Below are 13717 nucleotides of genomic sequence, written 5' to 3'. Positions count from 1 at the left end.
GATTGCAAGGCTTCTTTCAATACCCCAAAGTTGACCACTCGACTGGTACGATGATTCAGAGTCAGTCCTTTCACTTTGCACGTCGTGTGCACTTCTCCTTGTTTGTCCCGGTATTCGTAGCCGTAATTTTTGGGACCGCCACTGACGAAACTTAGAATCTTGTCGTCGGGATGCTCGTCTGTCCAGGCTCCTAAACGGTCTCCTTCGATGTCAGGGTGATGTTGAATCGGGTGATGGATGTAAATGCAACTGTCCGTGTCAAAGTACAGGACGCGTTCTTCTAACAGTTCTAAAGCTTCGTACAATTTTAAGCGAGCATGGGCTGTCACGTAAGCCGCAATGATGACGTTTCCAAAAGGGTCGTCTTGTACAAAGTCCAGATCTTCTTCGTAATTGACCAAGATCAAATCCTCGCGAACGACGTCCACGTGTTTCATGTATTTGGTTTTGTCGTGAATCATCTGGAAGTAGCGGGAAGGTTCTGTCAAATATTCCGTCTTGGGTAAACACGGGCGTTGTGCCATTTTACCCCACAAGCAATTTAACATCACTTTGGCAAACGATCGCCTGCCTTCGTTTTTCTCGATGTGGTCTAAAGTGATGCCTTCTTGTTCGTAATATTTCTCTTTGAATTTTATTTGGTCTTCGGGAGTGTGACACCAGAAAGGATAGCCGCTGGCTTCTTGCTTCAGTTTCAAAAAGGCATCCACGTAGTCGGCGAAAATGCCTTTCTGAGTAGGGTCACCCTTGTGGTAATGTTGTGTCTTGGGAAAGTGGCAAATTTCGTATACTTCTAACAGTTGGTATCCCATGTCCAGAGCTTTGAACAATTCTACGCTGACCCAGGTTCCCGTCAAGGCCCGTTCTTCCTGGCTGTGCTGACAAGGTTGGTCTTGGTTGCACGTTTCGGCACAAGTACGGCACAAGGGAAACATCAGTTTGCCTTGACAATGGTGAGGTAAGACGGGATGGTATAGGTTCGTGGGAGGCAAAACTTTGCACTTGATCAAGCCTTCGTATTGTCGAATGTTTTTCAGGTCGATGTGTTCCGTCAGCAATTGCGGGTGCCCTACAGGAAAGCGACAATATTTGCACACGTAGGGATACAGCGAACACACGTCCAAGTATTTGATTTCTTCTCCTTTCTCTTCGTCGGCTTGGTACAGCAAACAGGTGGCATTGGTCCTTCCTCCGTACAAACTATCCCTCGGGTTCAGCGGGTCCATGAACTGGTAACTTTCCACGAGGCGTTTAAACTCGGGATCGGTTTTCAAACGGTGATCGTATTCGTGTTCCCACATTTCCACCACTTGGTATCCTTGCTGTTCTAACTTTAGGCGCCGCTGACAAGTGTCCTGGTACAAGTCTTCCATGGTTCGTTGCAAAAACTGATTTTTAGTGCCACGGTCAGGGTAACAGACGGGACATCCGTGAAATAAGCAACCGTTAAACTCGTACACGATCTTGGGGTTTTCTAAGTCCCAGCCATCGACCGAATACGTTCCGATGGTCTTTTCTCCTCCACCGTTGCGGGCATGCTGAATCCATTTGTCTTCCTTGTCGCACAAGTAATGTAACCAACGTAGGGCTTTGACCGAGTATTGACGCTTGACATAGTTGGTCGTTTGAGGACTGATGACAGCCACGGTGTTTTCAGGCATGAATCGTTGGCGGTACACTAAGGAACACGCTTTGGCAATGGTGCAAGCTTCTTTCAAAGGATCGACCCCTCCGTGTTCCATGAACAGTTCTCGAAATTTTCCACAGCAACGCCGTAAAATGTCCACGTCGGAACGACAATACTTTAGCATTTCTTCCTGAAAGTCGAAAGGGTCCGAGGCGTGAGCCTGGTACCAAGCGTAGAAAGCTTCTCGTTGTTCGGTACGCATGTTGTCGGGGTCGTAATAGCGAGCCTCAGGTAAATGGGGTAGAACGGCGTGTTGATTGGCTTCCGTATTGAAAAAGTGTGGAAAGTACCCTTTAGCCATTTCTGTCATTCCAAACGTTTTAGGCATTCGACTCAAAGGCATGGCCAAGTAACTCATCGAATCTTTAAACTGTACTTGTCCCACTTGCATGAAAATGATTTTGGCTCCGTTCAAAGTGACTTTAGGACGCTCGGTGCCTTGTTCCGTATAGTACCTCAAAAGAAACTGTCCATCGTATCCGGAGAAATTGTGAGCCATCACCGTGGCATGACGATGACAATCTCCGTAACGTTCGATATCCTCTTGGCTCCACGTCTTGTCGACGGGGTCTAAGACCCATTGGGCAAAATCGGCTAACGTGTTTGGCCCCCGAAAGATTTTTTCACGTCCTCCGGGAATCTTGCTGCAGTGAGGGCAATGACTGAAGATAGGTTCTTGAATGCACTTCTCGCACGCTCGATGAGCCACGCAGAAATTAGGAATGTGAATGCCGGTCTCTTGCATGCATTCGAAATCGAAAAAGATGAAATTGCCTTTCTTCTTGTGACCGTCCTCTTTCTCTGGTGGGGGTTGGTATTTTTGCACGTAACATTGGTGTTCCAAGTCCACGATGTGGTGACAAATGTGACATTTTTTCTTTCCTGAACATACGTGTGCCTTGGTATTATTGGTACGTATGCCTTGTCCACACGTAGGGCACAATCTCAGCAGTTGACAAGCGCATTTCTTCTGTGAACCTTGCGTCTTCAAATGTTGTTGGTAACAGGTAGGGCTGACAAACGTGCGCAGACAAGTTGAACAAGGCACTGGTTCTTCGCTCAGACAGGGTGGAGAGGCCAAACATCCTGTGCATTTCGATCCGCAATGCTTGTGTTGCTCTCGATTGTTATAACCATGGTCACATTTCTCACAGTAATAACTGTATCCCAGGAATCCAGTGATAGTGGTAATCGTATCGAAATGGTCATCGTGATAATAGACATGAATGTATTTTTCGTCCTTAAAGTCTTGCCCTCGAAACAACAGAGGTCCGCGCACTTCTTGAGGGTGCACTTTCAAGGTGTATCGTGGAGCTAGGACATCTTGCAATTTTTGCATCTCAGGAATGCCGCAGGGTGTGTCTTTGGGCAGTCCGGCTTGTTGTAACAGGAGTTCTGCTTCATTTCGTTGTTTGGCTCGGTCGGAACGTTGAATAGTGTCCCAGGTTCTTTTCCATTCTACCGTGTCGTTCTTGTTGGCATAGGTTCGTCCCACCACGATGGCACGGGCTAAACACATCTGGTCATGAGGGTTGTCAATTCGAACGAGACTCTTTTTGGTGTTGCGAAGGTCGTCCACCAATAACATCTTTTTGTGTCCTGTCCCTTGAGGAGGAGAGACGTGGGTCATGTCCAGTGTGGCTTTACCATCGGTGATGTCAAACTGATCATTAGATTGTTGTACGTGTTGAATCTTGTCCATGACTTTGGAAGCAGTCAATTCTGCAGGGGTGCTAAACTCGATCCAAACAGGGGATTTCAAACCGTCGTGTTGTATGGAAAGTCTCAAGCGATCGTCTTCTTTGGGTTGACATTGTCGCTTAAGTGCAGTGAGCAGAGAATCCCACACTCCGGTGATGAACCCTTCTGCTTTCTCTAACGGCACTTCGGACTTGAAATCTTTAAACTTCACCGTGTATTTGTAAGCCGTGGTTCTAAATTTTCTAGAGGAGCGCTTTTCCGTCTCTCGAATGGAATAGTATTTTTCAGGGTTGACTAAGGGTGGTAAACTTGGTTTAGAGGTTTCAAATTCTGGTTCACTCATGTCCTCTTCAAAATCACTGGCATGAATTTGTGCCAAGATTTCAGCCCTGGTACGAGGCGATAGATCACGTTTCTGCCTCTAACTTCTTTCTTCTTCTTTCTTCTCGAATGAATGGGATCGTTTCATCTTGAAAGCAAAAAGTCAAATGACTCAAGTTCAAACACCATAAGCTACTTTATAGTCATAGCAGACCAGCGTATATAAAAGGGTGTGTGTCTTGTCCTTTCACTATTCATTTCACTCTCAAGCCGAGCACAACGATGGAAGAGACTAACCAGATGGAACGTTTCGTCAGAGCTTTGCGAGGGGTCATTAGAAAATTCTCTTCAGACCAGCCTACGGACTACTCTCCTTCCTTTAGAGATAAAAGTCAAGATACTTGCTATATCTGTCAGAAGAAAGGGCATTGGTCTTCAGAGTGTCCAGACCGTGAAAAAAGAACAAAAACAGGGACTAAAAAAGACAAAAGTCAAGATACCTGTTATTATTGTAAAGAAAAAGGACATTGGTCTCCAGATTGCCCAAAAAAGAAACAAGAGGAGTCAGAAGAAAAGAAGGATTCTTCAGAAGAAGAGAGGAATTCTTCAGAGGAAGAGAGGGATTCTTCTCAGGAAGAAAGAAGACAGGTGAAGAAAAAGAAACAGGAGAAAAAAAGAAGAAGGGAAGAAAGCGAGGAGGAAGAAGAGGAAAAGAGTGTGACGGTGAAGAAATTCAAAAAACAGAGAGACTAAACAAGGAGAAAAGAAGAAATCAATGAATTTTTTATTAAAGTGTTGTGTTGTGAATTGTGAATTGGATTGTAAAAAATGGAGAAAAGAATAAATGAATGATATAAGATAAGAGTCTTTGAGTTTTGATTTTAAAATAAGAAGCTACACTCACGCACTCATACACAGACACGTACTATAAGGGTAAAATGGGTGGGGTTTATTTTTGAGTTATTGGCAAATTGAAATTGTATTTCTTTTCGAGAAATGTGGGTGGCCCTGAAAAGGGCCTTTTTTCTTTATGGTGCAGGGGTGAGTTTAAGCAATCAATTTTAACTGCCTTAAGCCTTTGCCACGGCCAAGGCCTACTTCTGGACTGCGTAATGATGATAATGATTGGGTTGAAATCACTAAGGGTGGTACGGTAGGCTTAGTCACAGGGTTGACGTGTTTAGCTCGGGAAGGTCGTATTCTCTTCGGTCGTGATAAAGAAGTCTGATACATTTGTTTCAGACTTCTTAACTCCGCTAAAATGTCCAACAGTACCGTGACCGTTTGATTTTCATCCTCTTGTTTCTTTGCTGCTACTTCTTCTTGCTGTTGTTTTTTTCTTACCTCTTCTTCTTGTTGCTGTTGCTGTAAGAGAAAAGCCTGTTCCGCTTCCTTTTGTCGTTGTATAAATTTCTCCAATTCTTCTTTCTGTCTCTGTCTAAAATTCTCCACTTGCGGTAATGAAGAAGGTAACGAAGGTTCCGGAACAAATTCTTGCGAGGAGAGAAAATCGACAAAATCCCAATTCACCTCTTCTGAAAGTAAGTCCGAGTTCCCTTGGGCGGTCTCCCCTGCTGGTGCACCCCATTGGATCGTTTTCTGAGTTTCCGTCATGTTGAATCACTGTCGCATAGATTGACTGCACACAAGCGCTAGCGAATCTATATAGACTACGTGACGTCACAGACTGCTCTCTTCGGATTGGATGCGGGCTGACCGAATTCTGTAACGCGTGTTCGGATTGGTGAATGAACTCAATCCGTTTCAATCCTTTCTGTCCCTATAAATAAGCGCAGTTCACTGCATTGATTCACCTATTGTAGGAGCCTCAACATGTGGACCGACGTTGAATCTTCAACCCTTGTGTCAACAATGATGTTCAGGACGGACATGCTCATGTATGTCCGATCCAAGTGGACCGTTGTCCACAGGACCAGCAGCAGCCTGTGGATAAGAAGAGTCTATATAGAGAGACAAGGTTGCCTCAAGAGGACTCTGATGTACGGCCCTGCTGTAAGACGAAGTTTGAGGACAAGAAGATGTCGCAAATGCCCTTTATGTTAAGGGCATATTAACATAAACCAAAGGCCCTTTTCAGGGCCAGCCATATTTCTCGAAAAGAGATAGTCTTTGAATTGCCTACCCTTTTTTTAAAAAAAATTTTTTTTAAAAAAAATCCCATGTTCCATTCCCCTTGTCCCTAAACAAGCCCAAACTATTCCCCATGTTAAATTCCCCTTGTCCGTAGAGTGACCCACGATTTATCGCCATGTTAATTCCCCTTGTCCGTAATCTGACCCACGATTTTTCGCCATGTTAAATTTCCATTGTCCGTAATCTAACCCAGGGGGGGGTCTGTAATGCTAATTCCCATTGTCCGTAAACTACCCCCCTTAACTACTAGTAATGAAGACTTTGTTGACAAAACCTTATATATACATCCACACTTGATACATGGCGCAATGGCATTTTCTGAAATATTAATGGAAAATTTAAAAGTATTGTCATCACGTTATCTTCCAAAAGTAGGAAACTCGTTAATAAGATTCTGTTTCGAACTCAAATTTTAGCACATATCTGTAAACAATGCAAAATTCAGGTAGGACTAAACTCTACCTTCAATCACGGACAAAGTGAAGCACACAACATAAATTATATTTCAAGATAGTTTGATATTGTATGACCAAATACTCGCCCAACTGCAGACATTTTGAAGAGGAAGTCCATAGCCAAGTCAATCGAGGACCGGCCTATCTTGCGAGTGTGACAAGTTTAGGATAGACCTGGGTCAGTTAGGGGAAATGGTAAGTAATTTACACGCATTATTTAAAAGTAAAAATAACAAATAAATTTGTATGTCATACATAATTGAACGGGATGGTAGGGGATGGAACTGATTATTAGCGCTAATGAAAATTTAAAATTAGGCGCTAAACTACAGAACTGAATATAATTTGTTAAACTTGAATTTCAAAATTGGCATCTAATATTAATCGAACTTTTCAATTTGTTTCGAGGTGGACCTTTTAATACTATCTTTATTTGTGCCTATGATTCATTGGAATATATGGATGCTCCTATATGAGTCTGTCATTACACAAACTAAAGATTCGTTAATCGAAAGTTCGAAACTTGGAATAATAGACGGGTAATATACTAATAGTAATACAGCCAGAATTCGCTTTCAAGAGAAATATTTATTAATTAAAAAATGCACATAAATAGCAATAATTTTCTGTTTTTTATACTTGTGTTCTTGTCTTCCTTTTCTTCCAAAAATGTTCCACTTCTGCCTCTGTCGGTTTTCTAATCCTGGAGTGTTTCTTCACAGTCGCAACATCAGTGGATTCAATTGCATTAAAATCAACACTATAAAGAATTTCATCAACTTTCATGTCCTTTTCTAATTCGACGAGCACCAAATCAAGAAACTGTGCCATATTTCTTGACAGCTGAAGACAATGTGTATGCAATAAGCAAGGGGATACAAAGTAATCTAGAAGATGAATTCTATCCTGGGGAAAAAAAAATCTTATATTTTCTTATGTGAAGATGTAAGGATATATTTTATATTTCTGACTTGTGAAACAATTATGAAAATATTATGCTACTAATTTTCTATTTTTCAGGATATATATATTCATTCAATTTATAATACATGATGAGACTTTTGAGAACAAAAGTGACCACAGATAAATACGGAACAGACAGACAGATGACTATACTGATAGACAGATCTGGACAGGGTGATATCGTTGGCTGTGTATCTCCATATCTAATGCATTATCCTGTAAATGACTTCATACAGAATATTGGCGTATTTACCGCATTGAAATTTTGGTTCGAACCTCAAATACCATGTTTCAGATTGCCCTCTCGTCAGCGTTTCTGGTCGCCATGTTTTCAACAATCAAAGTAAATCCTTCTCACATGGTTGGTAAAAATAATGCAAAAATTCAGCAACATTCATTTGGAACATCTGTATCTCTATCCGATGCGAGTTGAATAATTTCAACTCTCTGCGACACAACAAGAATGCGTACTGGTCTTTCCCCTAATCATCGGAGAAGCTCCTCGTAAATATTACATTAGCCGCCGATGTCTGTACATGTACTTGTTTACCGAATGACATCATGTACACAGGACACACGATAATAGCCTTCATTAGGTAGGCTTAAATCATAATAGACTTTATTAAGGCGACGTGATTAGGATTAATCCGGGCTAAAGCATTGTCGAATTTGTTTTATCAAGACAGCTCCGGTGTCCTAGTGGTTAGAGTGTCCGCCTCGGATGCGGAAGGTCGCGGGTTCGATCCCCGGCCTAGGTATACCAAAGACTTATAAAAATGGTACTAACTGCCTCTCTTGGTACTCAGCATTAAGAGGTTAGTGTTAGGACTGGTCGGCCCGGTGTCAGGATAATGTGACTGGGTGGGACATCATGCTACATGTCTGCGGCATGATGCCCCAGTGATGGACATCACTAGAAACTGCCACACTGCAGACATCGTAGCGATATGACTGAATTCTTTTAAAGCTTCGTAAAAATTCCAAAAACACACAAACACATACTTTCTCAAACAGGAACTCACTAGAGAACTTTTATTTGTTGAAAAAATGCAAGTATTTCCATAAAGACATCATACGTTTTTTCCATATGTTCTAGTTTTCACTGCGAACCGTGTTCATTGATTGAGTTCTCAGTGATTATCCAGCGATTTCCTAGTTTGTAACCTCTGTTGCTCCACTGAAGTATATCGTTGATGAAATTTAACTGCTTAAAAGACAGAGGCACTCGTAGTGATAGTGCCAAACTGCTCAGTTGTGGCGATTGAACATGCGATAGATGTGCGAAGAATCAATCTGCATAAAAAGGACATTTAATTTTTAATGTTATTCCTGCTTTGTCTTAACGCAGAAGAATCATTAGGTTTTAATGACTCCAAACTATTGCATACTTTCAAATTAATATTGAAACTTAGTCTTTGTGACGTGAATCAAGCCACTTCAACGTAATGACTACTACAGTCATTGAGTGCTGTTCAAAATGGCCTTGATTTACTTCCAAGGATTCAGAACATCCTCTTCTCTTTCCTACGCAAACCGGATAACTTCGTTCTAGGAAAGAGACTCAGAAGTTATCATAGTAATACTACCAAACTGGTTAGTATTTGGGTGACTAGATCTTAGCAATGAAAGACGGCGCTTGATAATAATGTTTCAAGAGTGTTCAACTATCTATGCAATATCTGCACTTTCAAATGTTAATGCAATTCCGTGAAATTTTGAATTAAAAAAAAGAGATTTCATTTAGTTTCTAGAGCCACTGTGTACTGTTGAGTTGCTATTAGTGATGACACGTCATCGAGTTATAGTCAGGTTAACTAAGGTATTTGGAAGTAATAACAATAACTGGCATATGAAAGTCGCAATCGACGTTCAATGTGTTTTGTTTCAAATTGTATACTCAAAAAGGGACCAAAAATAAATAGCTACATTTACCATTGCATATGACCTTTACCATTGCATATGACCTTTACCATTGCATATAACCTTTACCATTGCATATGACCTTTACCATACAATATTTCAAGCAAATTTATCAATATGTTCATAAAAAAAACAACCAGCAATTCAACTGTTTTAATTTTAATTTACTGCAGCTCAAATATTCAGCTACACAAATTACCTAATTATGACACTGAAAGTGTAAGGTTACATAGGTGTACATACATTAATGAATTAAGTTTACTATCTGGCCTCATGGTACTTTATCAGTTTCAATTTTTTTCTTCTTTTGGTTTTAAAAACATCCGGAATCCATTTCCATACTCCATCTGTCTTCAGAGGTGACGATCTACACGAATTCAGCTATCAATCTGTCTCAGTACCTTCTTGAGTGCTCAGCATCTCAGGCAACTGACTTGTAGCTACGATGTCGTAGCCTCAACTTGAATTGTTGTGGTTGAGGCTACGAACTGATCCCATATCATGTAATGGAGCAAAACAAAAAAATCATCACTAAAGTCAGAAAAACAAACAGTGTAGAAATCAACTACATAAGTATAATCATGTTGTGAAAAAAATTTGGCTGATTTTGAATTTATTAAGCCCTTACACGATAAAATAAATTGGCATGGTTACTCTAACCGTATCCTGTCCGCCATGACAGATAACGCAAGACTCTCGCCGTGACCCCTTTTCTACGTAAGGCTTGCCAGACCATATTTTGGATATTCTACGCTATATTATTATCAATTAAGTGCGAATAATCGCTTCTTGGTGGAATTTCAAAGTTGCCGATAAACCGTATTTACTTTTAATGCGCAGAATTTCTGACCCAAACGGCGCCAAATTTTTACTACGATTTGTTTACATTTCCAAATATGGCGTCAATGTCCTTATATGGCACACAAACAAACGAGGCTGAGAACGGAAGTAATCATTATTTGAAATAATATGGCGGACGATCTAAACGAAAATATCGGCTAAAAAAGGTAAACGAGATTTTACAACTATTTCTACAATGATTTTCGATACTTCCGGTATTAAATAAGAGGACTAATCAATTTATTGCATTATATGCATGGACTATGTTTAAAGTGTTATTATTAGGCGAAAAGAATGCCGGGTGTGAATCACACCCGGCTTGCTCCATTAACACGTATGTGCTCATGTTAGTACCCTGTCCACGAGGTACGAGTAAGGGTACTAATATTAGTACTAACTGACTTGTTAGAGATATAAAATATTGTACCGTAAGCATCCTAAAATGTGTATATATCTTCAGTATATATACCTCTAATCATTCTAACAACCAAACATATGTACTATTAAACGAAAAGACCGATAAAACGTTATTTTGCGGTTGAGTATATACCATGAATATTCCCCGGGGTAAATACACCAGGAATAAACCAAAACAATGATGTTACTAAAGGTTACAGTCAAGGAGAAAAATTAGAGGCACTAGCCATGGACAGGAAATCAGTGGAGTGAGTAATCTCGAATGTATCGCATGCCAAAGCATGTCTTATGTGTGTGTGTGTGTGGGGGGGGGTGCATACATGTGTGTGTGCATTTGTTTGTATGTATGTATTTATGTATGTATGTATGTGTGCATATATATGTGTGTGTGTGTGTGTGTGCATGTGCATGTGTGTGTGTGTGTGTGTGTGTGTGTGTGTGTGTGTGTGAAGAAGGACCAGATAAAAATCTTCACACGGTGAAGTCATTCTTCATTCTATTTCTTTATGATGTTTTCCGTCCGGGACTTTGTTTTCTGATGTGGGACAAAGGCGATGCCTGCAAGAAGCAAAGTTAATGAACTAATATCGGAATTATGTGGTGATTTCTCAATGAATAACCGGTGTGTCAAGCAGCTGAGAAGGAATAATATGATATGTCAGTTAGCTGAGGATAAGTGGTCTGACAATAGCAGATTGGAATTTTTGTTGCTGATTTCGGTCAAAGCCTTCTACCCCTCCCCATGACCTTGACCTCAGATGACACGCGTATTATGTGAGGACAAATTCGAATATATTGACCTAGATCTGTAAGAAAACTCAAAATCTGCTATTTACTTCATGCTTCGCAGTGAGAAATGGAACAAAAACAGACATGCTCTAGAACCATGTCGTATTCCTTTAAATTGAGATAAATATTAAACCATTTGGAACTAATGTATATGAATAACTTTGACATCGAAGTCATTTTCGACGGTATATATTTTCAACCATTGATCATTATTGGATAATTTCAAGAGTCAACAAGTTGTAAATAATCTATATTTGTATTTAGAAAGCCGAGGTCTCACTTCGATTTTAGAAAAGCAAACCAAACAGATGGAATTGGAATTAACTATTCTAATTTAATATATATGCTGGACATATCTCACAATGTTAGCATATTTAATGAGTTCTACATAACTGAGATAAAGAGAGAGGTAGACAGGTGTACATACTCTTTAATCTGAGATACAGTCTTGGACACGTTAGAAAGCCAACTACACAGACAATGCCAGCCCAGGCAATTGCTCCCAGGGCAACACTAGCTATCTCTCCCGATCGTGCCGTGTACCCTGTCCTGAAAGATGGTGGAAACAAGAATGATAATCCGGGAGAGAACTAATACTTTGATCGTATCATTTGGTTATTCAGCGGTATAACATTTCACTGAGCCATGAGCAGGGCGAACACAACATTTTTTTATTTAAAAGAGTCACCGCTCCGGTGGCCTAGTGGTTAGAGCGTCCGCCTCGGATGCGGGAGGTCGTGGGTTCGATCCCCGGCCGAGTCATACCAAAGACTTACAAAAACGGTACTAACAGCTGCCTCGCTTGGCGCTCAGCATTAAGAGGTTAGTGTTAGGACTGGTCGGCCCGGTGTCAGGATAATGTGACTGGGTGGGACATCATGCTACATGTCTGCGGCATGATGCCCCAGTGCTAGACATCACTATAAACTGCCACATTGCAGACATCGTAGCGATATGACTGAAAAATTGTTAAAGCTACGTTAAAAATCCAAATCACATCACATAACATTTAAAAGAGTCAATTACGTGTTTAATGTGGTTAAATGCATATATTTGTATACGGTTACAAATCGAAGACCTTTTAATTTCTAAAGGTCAAGTTACAATCATTCTACTAAAACAGAGATCTAACTGTTTATAGGACAAATTAAGATTTAAAATATCGCACGCTCTCAGGCCAGTCAGGCTAATTATTCTGTATTATTATTATTATTATTATTACATCGGCAATGATTAATGCGCATCGCAGTTTCACGTACCATGTAATCTGAAGTAATGTCAACTCATATAGTCTCACTGATTTGATGTCATATTAACTTTGACTCAAGCCAGACAGGCTAATTACTCCGTCATGCTGGATGATGAACGGAAAAGAAGAAGCAGGTTATTCACTTATTATATAATTTATTTTCATTATATACCGCCCTTGTCACCGATAATTTTTCAATTAAATATTGGTTCATTTGAATACGAATATCTTGCAAATTATCTTTCAAAGCATGTACTTTTAAAGATTCTTTTGAACTAAGAAAATAAAATCCAATGCTATATTTTCTTTCTTTTTTATTTTATTTTTATTTTTTAAAGCTTTTGATTCCCGGTTTAGAATTTCCCCAAAAATAGAAATAAAACGTAATCTGGGTTGATCTATAACTGGCAAACCTATACCACTTGCTACATGTGCACGCAAGGCACTAATACGATGCAGGCACTAAAATTAAAATGCTTCTATTCTGGAAAGGCTTTTTACTTACATGTAAAATTTAAATTTAACTCACCTCCTACAGCAGCCGACTTTTCCAGCAAAATAATAACTTTGATATCCCACATAATTACAGCAGTAGTGATTAGGACTACAGCATACACCGAATCCACACGCCGTGTACAATGGATTGTTACAAGGCGTCCACTGATAGGAATAGTAGGTGGTGATAATGCAGGCTGGTAAATTTAGACTACCTATCCCTCCTTCCACATCTATTACAACAGCAGTTATCAAAACGAATATACCATATAACAACATCGTGCCTGAAGTGTTTACTAATAAACCTGGAGTGCAACGTTTTAGAAATCCAGATGACAAATATCCTGATTATAACCTAAGCACATAATGCACGGCTGATCTGAGACGCCAATCATAGAACTACCTGTCCTGTACTGGTGTGTTCAAGGTAGAAGTTGTATTACTGCATATTCATTGTCTGGTATTGTAAAATATTAGGCTCTTCCTACATAATAGAGAATAGACACCAGCAAGTTGATACCAGCAAGTTGAACAACGTTTGTTTGTTCGTGTAAAAATTGTACATTGGTATATTTTCACGTGAAAAGAAGTCAGACTAAAAACAGAGTGCTTCGATTCAGAATGGATGACTCGACAAATCTTCAGACATGTACCGACGGGTATGAGATGTTCTAACGTTTATGTGAATAGTACTGGATCTGTCACGAGGTAAAGTAATATATAAAA

At 40.2% G+C, this 13717-nt stretch overlaps 1 protein-coding gene across 2 annotated transcripts in view; it reads right to left on the bottom strand.

Moving 5' to 3' along the window:
• LOC149800458 (uncharacterized) overlaps window positions 1-13278 on the bottom strand; it is a 119890-nt gene extending 106612 nt beyond the window's left edge. The window contains exons 1-3 of one of the 2 annotated variants that reach the window (XM_089960084.1): window positions 13026-13278; window positions 11675-11796; window positions 10935-11016 (exon numbers count right to left, since the gene is read on the bottom strand). In XM_089960084.1, the coding sequence (XP_089816210.1) occupies window positions 10955-11016; window positions 11675-11796; window positions 13026-13270 (429 nt within the window). In that variant the 5' untranslated portion in view covers window positions 13271-13278 and the 3' untranslated portion in view covers window positions 10935-10954. Of the gene's footprint in view, window positions 1-9344; window positions 11017-11674; window positions 11797-13025 lie in introns of those variants that run through there. The other variant, XM_089960083.1, reaches the window with a different exon arrangement.
• Between the last annotated feature and the right edge of the window lie 439 nt (window positions 13279-13717).

Source organism: Sinohyriopsis cumingii, chromosome 5, assembly GCF_028554795.1.
Source record: "Sinohyriopsis cumingii isolate HCF-2022 chromosome 5, ASM2855479v2, whole genome shotgun sequence".
Lineage (NCBI taxonomy): Eukaryota > Metazoa > Mollusca > Bivalvia > Unionida > Unionidae > Sinohyriopsis > Sinohyriopsis cumingii.
Note: the sequence above shows the minus strand (reverse complement) of the source record. Positions and strands in the feature narration are given on the sequence as shown.